This window comes from Curcuma longa, chromosome 8 (assembly GCF_044706935.1).
Source record: "Curcuma longa cultivar G26 ecotype Majalengka, Jawa Barat chromosome 8, ITB_CL_G26_1.1, whole genome shotgun sequence".
NCBI classification, from domain to species: Eukaryota; Viridiplantae; Streptophyta; class Magnoliopsida; order Zingiberales; family Zingiberaceae; genus Curcuma; species Curcuma longa.
In genome coordinates this window covers 8578326-8600447 of record NC_133868.1, presented here as the reverse complement: position 1 = coordinate 8600447, position 22122 = coordinate 8578326, and the positions used below count along the sequence as shown (strand labels likewise).

The 22122-nt window shown below is 36.8% G+C and overlaps 5 protein-coding genes across 5 annotated transcripts; 1 reads left to right on the top strand and 4 right to left on the bottom strand.

The window, feature by feature from the left end:
- Positions 1-33: 33 nt before the first annotated feature.
- On the bottom strand, positions 34-2958 carry LOC141833165 (auxin transporter-like protein 1). The gene is made up of 7 exons (XM_074720550.1): positions 2664-2958; positions 2394-2579; positions 2135-2247; positions 1838-2021; positions 1656-1753; positions 635-1100; positions 34-552 (listed from the first exon to the last, which is right to left on the bottom strand). The coding sequence occupies exons 1-7, from the start codon at positions 2853-2855 to the stop codon at positions 325-327; spliced, it is 1467 nt and encodes a 488-aa protein (XP_074576651.1). The 5' UTR covers positions 2856-2958; the 3' UTR covers positions 34-324.
- A 1426-nt stretch (positions 2959-4384) lies between these two features.
- Positions 4385-6237, bottom strand: LOC141834098 (mediator of RNA polymerase II transcription subunit 28). Its single transcript, XM_074721547.1, has 3 exons — positions 5921-6237; positions 4827-4939; positions 4385-4661 (listed from the first exon to the last, which is right to left on the bottom strand). The coding sequence occupies exons 1-3, from the start codon at positions 6195-6197 to the stop codon at positions 4527-4529; spliced, it is 525 nt and encodes a 174-aa protein (XP_074577648.1). The 5' UTR covers positions 6198-6237; the 3' UTR covers positions 4385-4526.
- A 1545-nt stretch (positions 6238-7782) lies between these two features.
- On the bottom strand, positions 7783-8538 carry LOC141833983 (agamous-like MADS-box protein AGL80). The gene has a single exon (XM_074721457.1). It carries the CDS (start codon positions 8536-8538, stop codon positions 7783-7785), a length of 756 nt encoding a protein of 251 aa, XP_074577558.1.
- Positions 8539-9507: 969 nt separating this feature from the next.
- LOC141833782 (uncharacterized) lies at positions 9508-11803 on the bottom strand. Its single transcript, XM_074721278.1, has 2 exons — positions 11435-11803; positions 9508-10528 (listed from the first exon to the last, which is right to left on the bottom strand). The coding sequence occupies exon 2, from the start codon at positions 10310-10312 to the stop codon at positions 9608-9610; it is 705 nt and encodes a 234-aa protein (XP_074577379.1). The 5' UTR covers positions 10313-10528; positions 11435-11803; the 3' UTR covers positions 9508-9607.
- Positions 11804-14425: 2622 nt separating this feature from the next.
- LOC141833510 (uncharacterized) lies at positions 14426-21364 on the top strand. The gene is made up of 3 exons (XM_074720975.1): positions 14426-15081; positions 19193-19978; positions 20863-21364. Exons 1-3 carry the CDS (start codon positions 14470-14472, stop codon positions 20896-20898), a joined length of 1434 nt encoding a protein of 477 aa, XP_074577076.1. The 5' UTR covers positions 14426-14469; the 3' UTR covers positions 20899-21364.
- The last annotated feature ends 758 nt before the right edge of the window (positions 21365-22122 follow it).

Here is a 22122-nt window from a genome sequence, read left to right as displayed (position 1 = left end):
ATTATTATTTTTTGTTTAAAAAAATGACTTCCATTTAATTATAAAAGACGCACGCCATGTGCTAGTCATAATGACTGACCCATGCAACTACCTCACATGCACAGCAGGCCTTGCTTGGTCACACAGCAAAGGTTTGCCCTACGGCTAACCAATTCGAGCAGCGACACCGGGACACAATTTGGTAGTACATTAATTTGGACAATTAAAGCTTGAAGGCCGAACCCACACAGCCCTTCTTCCCCTGTTCCTATTTTACAGGCGGCAAACAAGAAGCAAAAGCAGAAGAAGCAGCAGCAGAAGCCAATACGTCATAATGAAACATGATCAGTGAAGCGGCTGTTGCGGTCCGGCAGCAGGCGGTGGTTGCGGTTTGGGGCACTGGTAGCACTTGGCGAAGAGGCCGAAGGTGTCCACTTGCTTCACGAAGTTGGTCACGCTCGCCCACCCGCCGAGCCCGAATCCGACGACCAGAACCCACCCCACGATGAAGGCGTTGACGACGAACATCGCCGTCCAGCTCGGGAGGAAGAAGGGAGGTTTCTCCGCCGCATTCTGCAAACAAGTAGGACAGTTCACCAAATGTTCGGCGAAATGCCGAGCAGAAACAGAACGGTGATGGTGGATATATACGAACCTGGCGCGCGGCGGAGGTGCGGTAGGTGAGGATGTGGGCCATGGCGGGGATGACGTAGACCGTGAAGCTGACGAGGAGGGCGCCGACAGCTGAGTTGATGGGGCCGAAGAAGGGGAAGATGATGGCGAGGAACCAGATGGGGACGACGACGGGGAGGCGGGCGACGGCGCGGACGCAGATGCTGTTGGTGTCGTGCATCCCGATCACCTTCTCCCACACGAAGTACAGCGGCGTGCACGCGAAGCCGAAGGTGATGAACTGGTGGATCAGCATCAGGATCACCGCCGCGTCGCGCCACCCCGACTTGGGGAGCAGCGAGAACGCGTTGGAGTGGTTCAGCAGCTCGTCACCGAACGCCCAGTACACGGCCGCCGCCGACGGCAGCGTCAGCGTGAACACGTACAGCGTCGCCAGCAAGTAAATGTACTTGAACTTTTGTGGTTTCCACATGGCGTGCATGATCTCCCTGCCACAACAAAGAAAATCTTTTCAAATTCAAAATAATAAAATCAATTCAAGACAGTTGCAGCCATTAATCCTAAGAAGATTAGATCAAATCTAGATAATCTTGGTCCCCATCATGTTCTTTTACATCTAGCAAAACAACAAAGGCTCGTTTTATGCCTTCATCATTGCTACCACTTCAGCCTTGAGACTTTGCGTCGCCACTAAATGATTCTTCCATGATCATCTTCTTGTTTTTTTTTTTAAACAAAAGGCTCTTTTTTGGACAAATATCCAGCTTGCGATCGCTTTAACAATGTCAAATGGCAACGAGAAGCTACTCCGCATCATGTGGGGGCAGCAGTAAAAAGTGAAGAAGTGGCGACAACAAAGAATGGGGAATGATTTCCAAATCCAGGCCTTCCTCTCCCACCACTACCCTGCAAAAGCTGCCGGTGGAAGGGACGGCACCTCTAAAGCCGAGTTTGGAAGCCTCTAGCTCGGGCTCAAATGGGAATTGACTAAGGAAGGCGATCACTTAAGCGGCTGCTTGCTTTGACAACATAAGGACACTCACACGGTGACGGCGTGGCCGCCGAAGGTGTAGAGGATGTTGGTGGCGCCGGTGAAGTAAAGCATCAGTTTGGTTGGACCGGAGTGCGTCACGCCGTCCGCCTGCATTATCCAAACCCCAGTTCGTCAACAACAATTAATAGGATCAACAAGCTAATTAAATTGGCTAATGAATTGGTTAATTACCTGTCCGTGGACGAGGGCGGCGATGGCGAGGTACCAGGCGGTGTAGGTGGTCATGCCGAGGCCGAGGAAGGACCAGATCCTGTAGTTGTGGAAGGAAGGGATGAAGACGGTGGTGGCGCAGCAGGCTCCAAATATGTAGGTCCATGTCCTCTTATCCAGCCGATCATTGATGTAGTAAATGTTACTGCATCCTCCCCAAAACACCAATTTAATCACTTTTTTTTTTTTTACAGATATTGCTATTCTCTGAAGAATAAAGAGATCAGGAGAGAAGAGGAGAGGAAGAAGATGAAATACCTGGCACAAGCAATGAGTTGGATGACGGAGCCGAAGAGGAGGAAGGTGCAGTTGAAGGCGAGTCCAACGGCCTTCCAGTACGGCCCTAGCAGCCCATCCAACACCTCGAACCACTGTTGGGGAGAATGAACGAGAGTTAAAGATCTGTTGTTTTGTTTTTTCTTTTTCAATCTCAAAACCGAGAGAAACAGAGCAAGAACTAAAGATCTGTTTTTTCTTGAATCTCAAAACAGGGGAAATCAGAGGATGTGACAGGTGCCTGGATGACGTGATTCTTAAAGCTAACGTTCTCCTTCTCCTTCCTGGAGCGGAACTCGATGTAGAGGACGCTGATGAGGTAGGCTGTCCAGCTTCCCATGAAGCCATAGAAGAGCTGCAAGATCACACCCGACGCCATCCCCAGCTGCGAGAACGAGTACGGCAGCGTCAGCAGCACCTGCGCCACCTGCGTTCGATGCAAAAGGAGCAATCTTTGGACATGATCGACCGTTTCCGAGCAAAACAGAGATAAGCTACCAAAGAGAGGTACTTGATTGGAGGCGCAGCTGAACCAGGCGTCCCAGGCGGAGCCGCCGTGCCAGAGGAAGCTCTTCATGCTGAATCCATGCGCACCGGAGGCCTCTTCTTCTCCTTCCCCGACGTCGATGTCCTGCTCCAGCTCCTCCTTCAAGGTGCTGTTGCTGCGCGACACTATTGCCTCCTCTGCCTGCTTCTGCTGCATCTTCTTCTTCTTCTCCCTCTTCCTCTCCTCTTCTGCTACAAGTAGTTGTGGCAGGACATTAACTGGAGGAAGGCTCAGATCCAAACACCGTCGCCCATTTAAAATCTGGTGTGTGCAGCAGTGTGCAGGCCATGCAGTGATGCACCGTTAATAATTAAATAACTATAATAATTAATCTGAGTATCTAGGGTTGCTTAATTGAGACTCTGCTATGGCCTATGGATCAATTATTAGATCGTGTTCCATGTTGAGGGAGGATCGACGCAATGGTTTTATTTTTACTCATAAAAACAATATAAGCTTCCATTAATTTGATCTTTGATTCTTTTGAAAACTAAACAGTCTTGACATGAGAATAACTCAATTTCTTAAATCGATCTAATCATAGACTAGGTCTGCCTTATCAAACAAGTCAAACTCAACAATATGATGAGACGTTGTTCTGAGTGCAATCTTACGATGAAAAAATTAATGAAAAAGATACTTTACCGGATTCCTTCGGCAGCCCTGCTTTTATTATTGAGACATTATAATCGTCATTATGATGATGGGATTAGGAAATTAATCATGGTTAGCTTTTCGTTAAATCACTACATAATCTTCTCTCTAGTGTTCGGGTCCATCCGCCCCTACATAATCATGCAAAGTTGCTTCTCGATTCGTGGTGCTCGTCGTGGCACTCCAAGCCGTACCGCGTCATCCACGCGAATGCGAACACGCAGCCTGACGCAAGGAGGGATGAGACACGAGTCGCGAGTAAGGTTACTACGAGCTGATTCGACGTATCGGCTGGTTCGAGGATGAACCGAGAAATTAAATTGAACCGGAAAACCGAAGCCAATTAGCCGTCGCCATGTTAATGTCACAGAACTCAGGCAATGTAAAATAATTCTTATTTAAATGGAAAAAAAATGCATCGTTAAATTCCTCGATTCATATTTGTTTCCATCAATAAGGAATTTTAAAAAACATTTACCACAATCTTTCTAAAATAAAATACTAAACGAATATTTTTTAACCTTTAAAGTTTCGAGGGTTCACTCTAAAGTCCAAATTCACTGCAACACTTGTCCCAATATTGATCATCCTAATCATATCTTAGTCAATCGAGCAGATCAAAAAATATAATAAATAATATTTCTCGATATAAGATTTATCATATTGATGCATCACGACGTCCTATGGCTGCGATCGCGAGATCACAAAAGTCAAACTGTCTTCTTTTCTTGTGTCATGTGTCTATGCTAAATTAACGGTCAAGCAAAGTCAGACGATCATATGTTTAATGCAAGTTGATAATTTATGTTTCTCTGTTATTTATTATTGACTTTTATTTTTTGAGTTTAATTACGTATGTGTATCTCAAGTGTTTTGTATCTTCAGAAAAATGCTTCTTCATCCTCACAGATGAGAGTAACAAAATACAGCATTTGTTGCCTTAAATTAATACTGTGTTGCCATAACTATTTCACATTATCCACATGAATTCTTGTGAAGGAAGTGTATGCAAAAACATATTTCTAATTCCATTAAGCAAGCAGAATAAAAAACTTAACAGAATCACAATGTTCAGTCCAAACAATCCAATATCCATAAGAAACAAACCAAATCACCCAAACAATAGCATTTCTTAGATGACATGGTTAACTACAATTCTTAATTTAAACCATTCTAGACCCTCTCTAACTCCGTTATATGCCTTTGAAGTTGTTCTTTCAATTCTTTTCTCCACTCCTCGACCAATTTCTCCTGCTTCTTGATCAACTCAGACTTAGATTTCAACTCTTCCTCCATTGCCGAAATCTCCTGCAACAATGATTCAATGAATGCAAAACAGACAGCTCCATTCTGGAAAATAGCATTACTAACATGTGATACCATTCACGAGGCTAAAGATTTACCTTGCGAATCATTTTCTCCCCAAAATAGAATTACTAACATGTGATAACATTCACAAGGCTAAAGATTTACCTTGCGAAGCATTTTCTCCCTTGTAGGTTGATCTTCACGCTGGAGGCTAATAAAGTACAACTGGAGCTTTTTAGCCGCCTCCATGAATTCTCTTGCATGTCGCTCAACATCAACTAGAAATGATCAATCAATGGTTACTAATGTGTCACGATCAGAGATTCACAATGCAATTGATGATTGTTAGGTCATTTATACATGTATTCAGAAGCCATGAAATGTGCACTGAGTTTGGTAACTATTTTTCGTAAGATAACAACAACAGTCTGTAGTTTCCTCAGCACCCAAAGGAACAAAAAATAAGGCACAGTTCGATATACATTCTTGCTATGTACTGCCTCAGATAATAACCACAATCACCGTCATTGCTCATTGTAAAATAGCAAAATCTAGGAAAAAGCCATTGCATGTCCAGACTCAGGCAGAAATAATAAGCAATGATGTGGGTAAAGAAGGCAATCAGAAAGATACTACAATGAATATCACAGCAATTAAGAATGAGAAAGAATCAGATGCAGTCCTATCAAAAGGAAGGATTGCTTCATACTAACCAAAGCATTTGGAGCTCTAATGCTGTTTGGTGCAACAAGTCAGTTCTCTGAATTAGTATAACAAACCTACTGGAAGTTATATTCTTCAAAACCTAAGAATAAGAACAAACCTATAAAATGTTGACATCCAAAGTATCATTTAATTCTGATAAAGTTATAACGAACTAGTGCAATGTGTTTTTTTTAAAATAATTTTAGTTCAGAAAACATGAAATACATTTTCCCTAACAAATTTAGGTACCTGATTTAAAAATAAGGAACAATTGCAGCAAACTATCGATGAACAAATTCAAACTGAGAAGGTTGTAATAGGATTCAATCTGTAGAACAAAGCAATTAACCTCTAATTCCAACTTGTCATATCCAGAAGCTAGCAACGAGATGAAATGGCTCAGAAAATTGTCTTCGAGCACAATAACTATGCCAAACACAACTAACGGCAAGTAAAGGACGGGGATTTAGATCTTTATCCGAGAAGACAAAGAACAGCTCATTCTAAATAACGGGCAAATTAGCAAATTAGGAAGAAGAGAAGGGGAGACCGACTTTGGTGAGAAGAGTGGACGGAACGATCAACGGCCTGGAGCTCACGAGCGGGGAGGCAAGGGAGTAGCGCCGCCTCCAGAGCCACCACGCAAGCCATCATTTCGTCCCTCTGAGACGGCGACGAGGCGGAGGGAGACTCCATTTGAACCGGGAGCGCCTCCACGGACATGGGAGACCTAGACGAGACTCTAGAGCGGATCCCCGGGAGCTCACCTTTCTCAGGCTCCGACGAAGCAGACTGCTGCTGCTGCTGCTGCGGCTGCGGCTGGTCCGCCATTACATTTACCCGCCGCTCGTTATCGCCGATCGAAACTCGAAAAGGAAGCGATCTAGGGCTCACAAGTTGGATACTCGATTCCGTGAAACCTCCTTCTATCCGTCCGATCAGAGTTTAAGCCATTGATATTAATCAACGACTCGAATTCAATCTCACTGACCCCTTTTATAAAAATTTAATGACATTTGTAAAAATAAAAAATATATTAAATAGTATTTTTTAATAATTCAATTATTCAACTTTTTAAATTAATTAATTATGATCGATCTGATTTAAAAAATTTCTTATAATAGCTCTTGTATATTAATCAAACTAAAAATTCTATGAGATTTATTATTGGTTCATAATTGCCTCCATAATTTTGTAAGCCTCCAACTTAATTTTTTTTTGACAATTTACTGAATCAGGTATTCTAAAATTGCATATATTAAAATTATGCATTCTATTTTAGATATTCAAATTATGTATTTTATTTTTAAAATTTTTTAAATACTATTTTTTCCACCGCCCTCGATCCGATCGATTACCGCTCAAATCGACGACCATGAATGATCGCTGGACCATAATTTCATTGCCAAGAGTATAATATGATTGGTAGTAACATAGATTATCGTAAATTAATTTTTTTTAATGAATAAGAAATTAATATTAAAAACTATTCAATTGATAGACGAACTTGTGAGATCATGGATTAGTTTGGCTTAATCCAATGACGTCATATATGCTTATACACAAAGCATAGTTTATGGACGTGAACACATGAATAATAATTCGAGTATGCACAAATATTTGATTAAAATTAAATAATTTATAAGACACATCAAAATTGAGTGTGCGCGACCCAAATAAGTTTAAGCTTATCAATTAGCTCATTAATCTCACCCATTGTGTTGGACAAATCTCAGAGATTTTTTTTAAAAAAAATTATATGACTACAAGCATTTTTATTCATTAAATTCATTAAATAATCTATAACATATTATTAATGATATAATCATCTTCGTATATATAATTCATTAAAGGAGTAAAACTAATCGTGGACTCTCATTCGATAATCAATTTTGAATGCTAACCTACAATAGCATTGAATTTCAAAAATCAACACCTTCTTATGCTTGATTTTGAAATATGATATTGATTTTTAAAAATCATCCTTATGTATATATATTATTTAATTTGATATTCGATTGGGATATGAGTAAGATTTTATCAGACCCACCTCTGAATCTGAAATTCTCATACAAATAATCGAGTTCAAAAAAACCCTCTTACATTCGGGTGATAAAATGAAAGATGCATTCCAAAATAATCATGATTCAATTCATATCCACCTACAACTACAAGAACTATACCCAATTTTTAAAAAAATTAAAAGTAAAAGCTAAATGCCAAAAACAATCATCGTGGAAACAAACTAATCTATTACGTCGACAGTAATTTAAGAACATAAAAGAGGGGAAAAGAAAAGGTTAAACCAACAAAAGCTTAGCATTCAAATTTAGAGAAGATTAAAGAAAATTTTAAGATAGATTTCAAGTTCTTTCTGCAAAATTAGAGTAGAATAATTTATCAAAGCGAGTCATCTTCAGTTCAAGAAAAACCCATTAGGATCCATCATCCATTGATTCAAGTTGGGCTCAACGTACGACAATGGCATGATCCCTTCTGCTTCCAGTTCTAGCCATGGCTGCTTGTTCGTCTCCACGCAGGACAATGGCATCACGTCTTCCCCAACTAGCCATGGATTCATGCTGCTCCCGGCCCAAGTCAACGGTTTGATCTCTTCCTCTGCGAACCAGTTTTGCCTCGGCAGAATCTCCAACTGCGCTTGCTCGGCCGCCGGCGCCGGCAGCATCCTCACCGTCTCCTTACCCAGCCTGTTCTGCACCAGCTTCAGCTTCATGTCCATCATCTTCGCCAGTTCATCCGCGTCCTTGATGCCGGCGTCGCCCAGGCTCCACCCGCCGGCCATAATCTCGTGGGCGAGGAGGTTCACTTCGAGTTCCCTGTTCTCGCGCTCCTGGCGGCGGAGCTGGTCCTGCAGCTTGGCTGCGCGCTGCCGGAGGAAGCCCTCCTGGTTGGTCATCTTGCGCCACTGGTCCATCTCCGGCATGCTCCTGAAGCGCGTGGCCACGCGGGCCGCCTCGGCCGGCGACGGCCACACCTCCGCCTCCGCCTCCACCGCATCCTGAGGCCCGTAGACGACCAGGCACGCCTCGACGCCGCAGAGCGTGGCGAGCTCGCTCACCTTCTTCACCAGGCCCTTCTTCCGCTTCTTGAAGGTGGCGCGTCTCGTGGCGTCGTTGGTGATCCACGCGAGCTTCACCTTCTTCCTCGCCATGGTGATCTTTTAATCAACTACTTATCTATATTAATCGCCCTCCGTCAATTTATAAAAAATTACTAGCGATTTCCATTTCGAGTTGCAATTATTGTTGAATTTGGAAAAGAATCATAACGAATCCCGTCAATTTGTCAATTAATGGAACACCAACATGTTTCCTTTCATTATTTCAAATTGTAATATTTCTTCTAATCGTATATATATGTCAACTATTTCCTTCCTGAATAAGAGATCATAATTTTAAATTTCAAATCTTTTTTTTTAAATCAACACAAAATTGCTTTTGGATTAGGACAACGAAATTAAATAAGCCAGTGCAATGATAATAGGAAATAATATAACGATATAAACGACTATTAAGATATGTGTATCTTGCATGAATTTGCGTAATTAGATCAACAAAATAAAAAGTTTTGCTGTATTATTATCATTCTTGTTTTCTAAAATTGCCGATTGAAGAAGATATTCAAGTGTAATAATTGCTCAGCGAATTCTGAACATAGATAAGCAAGTAAACGTGATGAATTTAATAAGTTTCACTTTGTTTGGAGGATAAAGAACAGTAAGATGGAAAAATCATAATTAGCTAAGCACCTTGTTTGAGGATGGTAATTATCTGAAAGGTTGTTCTTTAACTCTCATCAGCAAGTTAAATCTCAGAAAATAGATTGCTTGTATTTGTTCCTACAATCTCTAAATCATTAAGAATTGAGTTTTCTTTTGACAATTCATTCTAAGATATAATAAATTTACCATTGGCTTGATGTTCTGTCACGAAACAAACCAGAAGGCCTTGAGGTTCTCTCAGAATCCAACTTCCTCAACTTATAAACATCTTTGCGAAAGTTCGAATGGACAGTCAATATAAATTAAACATCAGATTTGTGAAATATCATAATTAAAATTTCAAGTAAGTTCGTTCACAAAATCATAATCGATACAAGGAAAAGAAAATATGCCTTTCTATATCAGAAACCATAGGCATTAAGCTTTTTAAAGCAAGGGGTATTCCAAATACAATTGTTTTTTCCAAGTGTATGGAGTGTAATAGAAAGGTAAGTGATTGCTAAACAATAACATCTTGAAATAAATCTTCTTGGTCTTCCTCACCAGGCGCAAACGACTGCTCAAAAGCAGCATCCATAAGAACGCCATTCATTATGTGCACGATGATCTCAGATTTTCTCATATCGACACTTACTGACCTAATGCCATTTACAACCAGAGTCCCATCAAAATCTTTCCAAGCATATAATTTCAATCCAGATATAGAATCAAATGCTCTCTCTGTGTGTGGGGGGATTGTTTCAGAAGGTATATGCTGTGGCACTGTCGAAAATCCCATCACACGAGAGATTATCGCATATGTATTGTTATATTTATCCTTGCTCAAGCTGTCATGGGGTTTCAACTTCAATGAACGTCTGAAGGCCTCTTCTGATGGTGCAAATACTGTAAATGCGAGATCATCAGGCAACATTGTGACCATCATGTCACCAAGTTCTCCAAGTCCTTCTACAGTAGTAGGGAATACTAAGGCCTTGCGTGATTCCATGATATGGTTGCCATGTGAAACCTCAGGAAGGTTTGCCTGAATTAAGTAAACCAAGCACATAATAGGAGTAAACAGACAGATTAAACAGAATGGGATTCTTGAAAGACATCGTCTTCTCAATTTCTTCCCAAATGGATCCATGAATGCCAAATGTAGTTGATGGAGCAGGTGGTTATTCAGACATAGGACATCAAACAATCTGTTTGTGTTTTTCATGCAAGACAACTATAATCTTCTTTTTAACTTCATCCTGACAGCTAACAAAGGAATAAAATGTCTCCCTTGATGTTGGTAATGCTTGCTAATTTATGTCGGATACCATCAGGATGCTTATAATGAAATCGAAAGTTTTTCATTTCCCAAGTTGGTCAGACCTGCCAATGCATATGCCAGCTTGATTGATCTAAAGATTAATCTGTACTTGTAAATTTTCTGCGGATTGTCACAAAGATATCACAGTTATGTTTTGTAACAATATAACATCAGAGTAGAGAAACAAATAAAACAAAATAGAACCACAAAGATAAAAGACATGCCAAACAGTTAAGTCGACAAACAAAGATGAGAAAGAGAAGCAGCACAAAAGCTGCTAACCTTAGTATGACACTTGAGCAGCAAAACATGATGTATGCAATTTAGTAGTGGCAATGATTGAATGCCCATCAATTGATTCCTTGCTTAGAATATCATATTTAAATTGAGAAGCACGCATGATACAACAATCATATGCAGATTCTCAAGAGAAAATGCAAAATAACACAAAAATTGTATAGCATGTATAATCACACGGTGAAATATTAAATGATATATAAAGAGGAATAAAGCTCCTGAATGAAATTATGAAGTTGAAATGATCTCTACATCAATATCTTATAAGTCATTCATCTCATGGCATACTCCTAATGCATTCTTCAAAGTTCAAACTTCATATTTATGAATACATTAGGATGATTCGAACCCTCGTTGGCAAATTCTTAAAAACTGATACAACCTGTCATTATTGGGGGGAAAATCCCATTATTTGCATCTTAAAAATATAGCAGCATAGGAGAATAATGTTTACAGATATACAAGATAGCAAGAATGGAAATTCTGAAAACTAATGAACTGTTTACTCAGGTTAAACACTTTACACAGATTTTCTTGGTGCAAAAAAAAAAGCAAAATCAGCTAAAATAAAACAATATACTTAATTAGTTGCCAAAATGCAGTATATTATAGCACGAATGTGTTTGATCATGGTCTCAAAATGTTCCTGACACTCATATTCTACGATAGTTTCATCTGGAGCGAAAGAACAAGCAAAATTACTCTTATTTAAGCAGATTAAAAGCATACCTTCCTTGGTGAATTCGATTCCGAAGCTCCAAGTTGAAGTGATATCTCGAAGGCAGAAGGAAGCCTTCCTAGGTGCAAATCAAGTCCAAGGAAGCGGAGGGTGTCATGACGGTGGAGACACTTTTCCGAAAAAAAACGATGAGGCGGAGGAGGGACGATCTCCTTCTGAAGCCCTTGCCTTCTAGGGTTGAGTCCCCGTCGTATCTGATAGTAGGAAGAGTAGACGATCGAGAAAGGGAACCGGCCTCTGGCGTATGGCTTCAGTTTTCTATAGACCGACAATCCCCCCGGGTTCCCACCGTTTCTTGCCGCAAAGGAAGCAAGCGGCGGCGGCGGCAGACGCAGCGAGTCTGGTTGGCGTCGTCGAGAGCCGAGGCATTGCGACAGAAACGAGATGAAGAGAGAGAGAGAGAGAGAGGTAGGGTTTAATGGGCCGCTACTGGTCTGATGACTTTATGGCTCCTAATGGGCTTCCTCCGTTAGATGTATCTTATAGGAGGTTGTTTAAGACCCATTATGTGAATTTAAAAATCATATCAATTAATATTTTTGATGAAAAACTATTAAATATCAAGATAAACTATAATATTAAGTTAATCAATGTTATTAAATACGCAATTCAATTTTGTGGCAGAGGATAATTTATTTAAAATAATGTTAGATTTATGTTAATATATAATGTTATAAATACTAATCTGCAGTCCCTTATTAAAATAATATTTATTATTATTATTATTTTGGTATCTATTAACTAATATCAAAATTCAATTGAATATCAATATATGTATTTTTTTTTACATTCAATTATCGGTATATGCTTTACTAATTTATATTTATAAGAAAACAAAGAAGGAGAGAGAGAGTCCTCACCGTTTGTTAATAGGGGAAAATTGAATAACGAAAAATTTTTAAATTAAGATAAATAATTTGTTTATTAAATATGTCCACGGTACAGTGACTATCCACCATATTTGGGGCACAGTGGAGAAAAATAATGCATTGCTTAAAAAAAAGTTGATATAAATTATTTGTTTGAATTAACTGAATTTGTAGTATTTTTTTCATTTTGCTCTATTAGATAAATTATAAATAATTAAAATTATCTGAACTAAACATATCAAGAATCCATTCTCTTCCTTTGCAAAAGATAAAATCTACCATCCTAATGGTTCTATACAGTCAATCTCACGGTCATTTATGAGAAGGTAAATTAAAAAACTACAATTGATTATAATAGAAGAGGACATTATCTCAACTTCGTCGAATTCATTCTCATCTCTGTTACTTGAGGTTGGATATAATATTTTCCCCTGGGATGATGATATATATCATCATTCATTGTAAAGCTTTTTCTGGTCTGGTTTTTGTCTTTGTCAGATGGATCAAGTTGTACCAATTATGAATGTGGCAATGTTATTGAAGCTTTGCCCATCGTTTTGTTGCGTTATTAAATAGTGTCATGTCAAATATCACATTGGATTAATACTTTATCGCCTTTTTAGAAAGCCCAATTTATCGAACTAGTAACCACAACCACTGCATCGTGCCTCAATCAATAATTATAAATCATTCTAAATTTATCAAAATTATTTTAAAATATTAGTATATCAAAAATACTCTTTTATCAGTTTTATAAAAATTATTTATTTAAAATTGATTAAAGTCACTTTATCGACTTACTGCTACAAAAGGGACATAAGTTCGTTAAATGTGGAATGCCCTAAATTAGTATTATTCTTTTCACTTTCCTCCTTGTAGACCAGCTCTTATGGCCACAAAACAATAACACTATTTTTGGGTCAATGTAATTTTATAAAATAATTAAAATAGGGCCTGTTGTTGGATAGATCACTTAAAAAATAAGTTTCTGAAATTAATAAGTTTCTAAAAAAAGTATTTTAAAAATAATTTGCATCAATTATGATTCTTTTTAGATATTTGAATTAGGTTATTGTCACTGTCATAGTCTTCAAGTTGTTGTGTAAACTCAGTTATCTGGTATTGACAACGTGTTTCCATAATCTTTAATTAATATTTCTTGTTAGTAAAGCTATAGCTCACTTTGGATTTTATTTAATATTAATAATCTCGTTAATTGTATATTTTTTTTTGATTCGATCAAACTCTATTTACGATGGCAAAAGAAAAAAAAATGATCTATTGAAAATACAATAAAAGTTGAGGATTAATAAAAGCGTAATGATTAAGAAGGATATAATTGTCACTTAACGATGATAAAATAATGTTTGCTACTCTCATTCCACCTAAGGAAACAACTCAACAAAATAATTAATTGAGACAACTCAACAAATAATTATTATGTTCTCATTCTACTTTTTCATTCATCAATTCTATCCTTAATTTTTTTATCCCTCTCAGAAAATAGAGTCTCGAGTCCGGATTCAACGTAATGTACTTCCACGCTACTATTTATTTAATTTTTTTTGTTAAAGCCACAATTTTCCTAGAAATAAAAAATATACGGAAAAGGCAAGAAATATTCAGAAATGGCGGGGTATTTAATAGTACAATACGATCTGACTCAATTTAAAATATAATTTATAAAGGTAAATTTAAATTTAAAAAACGTCCAATTTATTTATTTATTTTCGTTTGCTCCGCGTGAATTCAAGCTAAGCAGATTCCTAACAGTGTAAATGTTTATATATATTTTAAAAAATAAGAAACTAAGAATTAGAATTGGAAAATAAATGTTTTTGACTATTTCTTGGTACCTTAAATGGTATAAAAAATCATTTTTTCAAGATTTAAAGATCGATTTTTTTTTTTGAAAAAAATATGATTAATAGATTTTCTCAGTTCAAGTATTGTGTCCCAATTTAAATTAATTAAGGATTGAGCATTTAAATGACGAATTCGAAAGTGAAGGAAAATGCGCAAACACCACCAAAAGAGGGTAGATATCATTTTACCCTATTTATGATTAATTAATTAATTAATTTTCCTCGTTTCTTCCTCCTCTGCCTGTGCCTGCGGCCTGTGCCTGTGCTGTGCCTCTCTTCTCCACCCTCACCATGCTTCCCTTTCCCTCGCGCTTGACCTCCTCCCTCACTCCGTCCTCTTGTCGCAGCGGGGGCTCGATGGCCGGCGTCTACATCTGTGAAGACGGCGTCGCGCTGGACCCGCTACTGATCTCCGGCTGCGCCGCCCACGAGGGGGAGGAATACAAGGAAAAGGAGAAGGAAGTGGTCGGTGGCCTCTTCTTCCATCGCATCCCCTCCGCCTCCCCCCTCTCCGGCCGCCCCTCCACGCCGCAGTTCCACCAGTTCTTCCCCGCCCCTTCCCCCGAGCCGCTCGTCCCAGGCGCGCCGGATCCGAGCTTGTTAACTCCGGGCAACGACGGGATGCACTGCGACGTCGTTCGAGTGCCGGAAGAGAGGGTGGTCGGCTGCGCGGCGGAGAATCGGGACTCGGACGTGGGCCCATCCGGGTCCAGAACGATGACGAGGGCGGAACTGGCGAGCTTGGTGACGTGGTTGAGAGGCACGGCGATCGATCCCCGTGACCGCACGCGGGCGGTGGAGAAGGAAGAGTTGGTGGGGGCGCAGGTGCTGAGAGCTCGGGAGACGCTGTTCCGGACTCTGGATGATGCTACCAAGATGAGGGAGTTCCCTCTTCCTCCTGAGGTAATCTAGAGTCGCCTCCCTGGTTTTTCTTCTTGTTTGTTAATTGGATTTGATCTATAATGAACAAGATCGAAAGAAAGGTGTTTTGTGCAGCATAGAGGCATAGTTTAGGTTTTAGGTTACTTGATCCACACTTTTATGATGCTTTCTCCTCTTCCATTCTTTTTACTGGCCACTTAGATATAGTACAGAGTACCTGCAATGGACAGAAGACCCTGATTTGAAGATTTTCTATACGGCTATTCTCCAGGAACAATTAGCGAAACCTGAAATAGTGATTCATCAACATTATTATAGGGTGATTAGAAAATTTTAATTTAATTAACAGCCATGTGTTACTGGTAATGATTATATCGTCCAGAAACTGGGTAGCCAATGACAAGTACGTTATCTAACATGTTGGTACTAATTTCTAACTCCAACTCAATAATAGATAAGAATTATTGACATCTTGTTTAGAACTATTCCTGTTGGAAAGCAATTTCAATTCTACATCAGAAAATAAAGTTTCAAAGAACTCTGATTCTAATTCAAATTTTTATTTTTCCATTTAAACACGAAAGTGAGAATGAGAATTCCATTTCTGTGTTTGAAGTCTTAGTTATGGATTTTTTGGTATTATATGTTTTTTTTGGTATCATAAATTTCCAGGAATTATACACAAATTGATCAGTTTTGAAAAGATTTCCAAATCCTTTTTCCTGCTCGGAATACTATATCTTAATTCTCATTGTTCTGCTCACCGAATATAGGATGGATCTGAAGATATTAGAAACTGAATTCCAACTCAATTGTTAGAAATGATAATCTTAAAAGTAATATCAAATTATTGTAACACAAAAAATTATTGATTAAGTATTATTTTTAGTTCTTGGATTATGTATTAATAACTTTATATTATTGTATCATTAATTTTTAATTAAAAAGTTTGATTTTATTAAATAATATCCTGATATATCGTATGTATTTAAATTAAAATAATATTACAGTTAAAATAAACATAGTTTTTAAAAATTTTACTGAAAGTTTGCTCTAGTTTATTATCTATTTAAATAAGTAAACATAAAGATCAAAATAAAGTATGTTTAATATCATGAAATTACGAAATGTATATTTTTAACATCATGAAATTGCAAAGTGGCTTCATGTTGGAGCAACTTTGGTCAAAGCTGCTACAACAACGTTAGACAAGGGTGCTTCCAAAATACGTGGTGCCCTTTTGGTATTTTTTTCAAAATGAAGCAACTTTGATGATAATGAAATTAAGGGCCCCTCCTTTGATTTTTGCCCAATCTAGTTCATACACAAATTTTAATTAATTTTTTATTTGAATGCTAATCATCATATAAAGAAAATATATTTAGGATCATAAAGTTGGAAAAGAAAGCTTAATTTATTGGGAAATTGACAATAATTAACATTTTCTTAGTTGTAATCTTAACATAATCACTATTTCAGAGAGGTCTTTTATATATAGACGAACCTTAGATTTTTTTGGAATTCATACATAATACTTGAAATATTATATATATATATGCATTATATGTTAATAATATTATATTTTTAAATTTATATCGCCAATTATAATTATTTTAACATCCAATTGAAATCAATTCTGAAGGAAATAAAATGAAGACATACTGATTTTTCATAGATTAAAATTGGTTGCCAAAGTCCAATTCCTGAGAGAGTTTAGACTGGAACATTTTTGTAGATTATTACTCTTTGACTATTGAAACTATTTAGATACTTAAATTAAATTCTTTATCTATTACAGCAAAACGAAAGAAAAAAAACAGAAAAATACCATGATCTATCATCTATCACACTATTTGATTTATTGTTTTAACTGCATGTTTGATCTATGAATGTTAAACTAAAAATTATAAAACTGATTTATCTAAGATCAAATATACCTAAATCAAAGATACATATGTCAAGAAGAATTTCTGAAATCTTTTCTTAATCAGAAAGACTTGATTATCAAAGACATACTACATCATGCACATAAAACTGAATAGACAATGAAATAAACTTGGATTCAATGCTCACCGACTAGTTAAAAAATAACCGGAAGAAGAAAGAACACTGATTTGATGTTATAAACCAAAGATACACCAATTAACAATTCCCATCTAACATTTGAATTTATAACCAAGAATTCACCAATTGAGAATCCCCAGCAAAGAATTAACCAAATGCAGAAGCAGAAGATACATCACTCACATATAATCATGCTTGAAGAAGGAATTTTTATTTGTTGGGAAGACATCGTGCAGTTTCCAGTCATGATCTTTGATAACTTCCAAAATGTGGAATGCATGCAATGTTATGAGAAGCTAGGGGCATCATGGAGCCCACTTGGCAACCGTACACTCAGTAATTGCTGTGCAATTGAAAAGGTGAAATTGGAATTACGTAGGTGTTCGATGGATCAATGAAGTCAACAATGATTTAGCCAACAAGCTAGTGGACTCTGAGTAGCTTGCAAAATAAAATTTTATTTGATTTATGATCCAGAAAAGGCTTCAAAATCGATTATAATTTCAAATAATATATGATTGAAATATTTGAATTGGTATCATGTGTTATAATTACAAATAATATAACCAAAATCAATGTTAATATACAATTGAAATAATTATTGAAAAATTAAAAAGCTAATATTTATATGTAATGCACTAATGTCGTCCTGCTTGTTCAGCAATGATGTGAGCAGTATATTGAAAAGACCCACTAACTCATGCTGCCTGATCGTACTTGGTCAACACTTGTTATGAAGATGTGTCAAAACCACTAGTGAGAATATTGCTATTAGAAATATGATGCCAACACTATATGTAGCACCCTTATAAATTGTAATTCCTATGTCTTTGGAATTTGAGAAATTGGGAGAGGGGTTATGTAGAAGATCTGTTGGAGGTATGGAGGTTGATCTTCTATATGTTTTTCCTACTTTGATAATGCTGAATGATAGTAAGGAACTCCATGAATGAGATAGGAACAGACTTTACAAACATTTGCTATAGAAGTGGCAATAAGATCTACATGTAGATCCAAGGTATCAATGTAAGGGTGTTAATCTAAGGTTAGGTGTTTTGAACATATTGGTCCAATTGAAAATCTAAGTGACTGAGCTTGGATCTGACTCAGCTATTTTTTAATCAATTTTTATTGTCTTATATCCAATAAAAGAATGACTAGTGGTATAAGCAGCATATAGTTTGATTGAGGAAAAAATCCATATAGCTGACCCCTACTAGTTGAGATTAACACTGTTTATGTTGGTGTTGATATAACGAAAGAATTTACATTTGTATACTATTTTCAAAAGTTGCTGTGACATAATGATTATATTACTGCTTTAATTTGTGCTCATTGAAGTTACCCCAAATTTATGAGATGATTTATCTTTTCATGGCATTCTTTTTCAGTTTATTAATTTTTTTTTGAATTTTTATTTATTTCTTTTTTTCTTGATTAAAAGTTTTTATTTATGAAGATTTGTATTCTATTGATTCAAAACGTATAGAATTGTATATCATAAATTAAATTCAAAACCTTGCAGTTTTGCTTTTTAGCTTTAATGTTCATGATACTCGTATTATTTTGACTTTGGTCTGACCAAACATGTAATGATATAAAATTGGTACTTTCAAGTTTAAGACTCAGGTATGGACAAAGAAAAAAGAAAGGTATTTTTATGGACCTCCTTTAACAAGAAAAGAGGTTGTCACAATCTTATTTGCATCATATGTTTATGGTCGTTACTGCATATAGTCCTAGGTTATCTTGCTCATTGGCATTCCTAAATCATAAAGGAAATGCATTAGAAGTGACAATGGTTCATGTTAAAGATATTTCTGTATTTGAGGAGAAAAACTATTGTCTGATAACATTTCAAGTGCCACTATTTACCCCTGAACATTCCTGCTCAAACATGAATCTTTACCACTCTCATCTCCATGATATTTTCAGTTTTCTTCTTGTCATTGTAATAAAACCTAGCCCATATTCTGGAATATCTACTCTCATTAGGAATCCTACATGCTTATATGGGAATTTGTCTTGCTTTGTTTGTGCAGTTGCTAACTGAATGATATTTTTCCAGAAAAAGCAGAAGGTTAGGAGACACTCAGTAGGATTACAGAAGAAAGGGAAGGTTGGTTCTGTTGAAAAACTGATTCAGCCAAAACGGAGGTCTGAAAGGATTGCTCAAAATGAGAATGAAAATATTCGGCATCTTCGCACCCGCAGAAAGCGCATTGGACTTGGATTGAATTTCCAAGCTGATGTGCCTGCTTGGATGGGTCCACCCAGTGAAACAAGCATTTCTAGTTACAACGAGGATCCTGAAATAAATAAGTGGGTGGGCTTTCTAACTTGGCCAGCACAAGAGAATGACACGAAAGAATTTGACAAAAAAATTCGAGGAGAAACAAATTGTTGTGCTTGCCCTTCCCCAGGATCAATAGTCTGCATCAGATCTCATGTGAGTGAAGCCAGACTTAAACTGAAGGCCGAGCTAGGCCAAGCTTTCTTTGAATGGGGCTTTGATAACATGGGTGAAGAAGTCTCTGAGTCATGGACAGGTGAGGAACAAGCTTGGTTTGATGCCCTCAAGAGACGAGAAAATGAGTCAGGAAATAGTATTTGGCAAGCTATTCCAACTCACTTTAGCTCCAAAAGTAGACAAGACTTGATAAACTATTACTTCAATGTTTATCTCTTGCGACGAATGAGCATTGACAGTAGATTAACGCCCGAGTACATCAACTCAGATGAAGAGAATCACGATGATGAGCAAGAAGAGGATCCCAAAAAGAAGAGAGTTGCAGTAAAGAAAAAGGCAAAGTTCTTGAAGACTCATGCTTCAGATTGTGTGGATGTTGATAGGGTAAAGTCCTTTCCTTTCTCCTCCATAGACTGTTTCAGCATTTTGGAGAGCACAAGTGTAAATATAGAGTAGCATAGGAGTTGGAAGTTTAATCACCTTTATTGGGACTCAACTTAAATCTCTAAACCTCATTATATGCTTAATTTCCATTTGTTTTTTCCATTAACTTAGTTGAAGTCTAACTTAAGGTTTAATGTATAGGAGTCAGAACAATAAAGTTTCAGTACCATACTAACCATACTGTGTTAAAACTTTTGGAAAGCTTTGAAGCATGTCGATGTCCTATAATTCCTTCTACTTTATTCCAAATGTAAATCTATTGTAATTAGTTAGACAATTAAATTAAAAATTTAGAGCAACAAGTAATAAAAATATAACTTTTTGACATTTTGGAGCAACAAGTAACAAAAATATAACTTCTTGACTTCTACTTGTTTATTGTAGATATTACTTCTACAGGGGCATTTGGTTTCGTCAGCTTCAACATCACTCCTCTTTATTATTGTTGGTGCTTCAATCAATACTTCACCTATGTTTTTTAAATAGAGTTTTATTTTGACAGAATACATGATGATTTATGGAAACTGAATCTTCCTATTTTGGACTATACGGACTGAATGCACTAGTGTCATAATAACATTTAAATGTGCCGACATTGTACTGATATTGATTGGCATCTTGAACAGTAATGTTTTGACCATTATGTTGATTGATACGGATCAACACTTGAAACCATATTCTCAATTATGCCGTAAATAAACATAAAATTTCAAGGGAATTCTAGATGTCAATATTCACATTGCCAATCAAATTATTATATGACGAGAGATCTCACAATTTTTCTTTGTTCTAAGACTGCTTGTTTCTTATATTTTGGTTTTCAGGTCACAGAAGTTGAAGAAGCATCAAGATTGCCTTAGCACACGAGAATTTCCCCAAGAATACCAATGGGGCCGACCTACAAAAAGTTTATTTTCATTGTAAAAGAGAACCCTCAAGTGCCTAAGGCTCAGATGACAAGTCAAAGATGATTTACAAATTGAGTTCGCACATCTTAAAGTAGAGTTCCACTGATCAAAAGAACAGGAATAGGCGTATTCAACTCCGCGTTCCTCGTTTTTTTGTTTTATATATATATTTTTTCTATATCTAAGATCAAGCAATTTTATAACTGTCGTTAGGTTTGCAATCATTTGTAACATTTGTGTTTTATACTTTAGAAGCATGACTATTTTGCTGCCTCTTGCTTAATGGATCATGATTAAAAATTTAGGGGGGTGGTTATTGTATGTAGCCTAAGTTTATATGATCTTCCATTTTTCCCAGTTGTGTACTTATAATTTATAATCAATAATTGGCTGACACCTGTGACTTGTTTTAACATAAGCACATGACTTTGCATCATCTTGAATCATATCAAATTGCATACAAAAAATGTGCCGACTTGATTTGCTATATCAGCAATATACTTTTTTGTTTCTTTGACACTTAGTAAAGTTGTCTCCGATTTTTAAGATGGCAGGGGTCTTAATTTTGATCATTATCAACAGCCTTTCAGTCTCTCTAATACATTTATTGTATTAGCCTCCTGTTAATTTTAGTGGTCTTGATTTGTATTAGCCTCCTGTTAATGGATAAATTTCAGGCAAGGTGTTTAATGATTTATTTAAGTATTCACGGTCATGCCCAACTTTAATTTTAATCAAATGAAAATTCATCAAATAATAATATGATGATTGATCATGTAACGCGGATTTGAGTTTCCAGAGGGCATATTATATGTATTATATTAACAATAATAATAATATATTGTATTTCTTTTGAGTTTTTGAAGAGTGGCCAATTTTATTGATCTATATCATTGTAATTTTATAAATGCTTGTAGCAACCCTGAAGTGCAAATTGATATTTTGCTAATGAGGGTTTGATTTTTTAATAATTTTGAGACGTAGATGAATTGATTATAATGGAGTAGATCCCTAAAAGATAAAAGATTATCAATCTTTTTTTTTTATACTTTGCTTGCAGTTCTATAAATTTTATGAGAAAGGGCCGCCCATATTTTCGCCATTACTTCATTCACACCCCTTAATATTTGTATTATTTTACGATATCTTTTTGTTTATTTTATGTTTTCCCAAGCC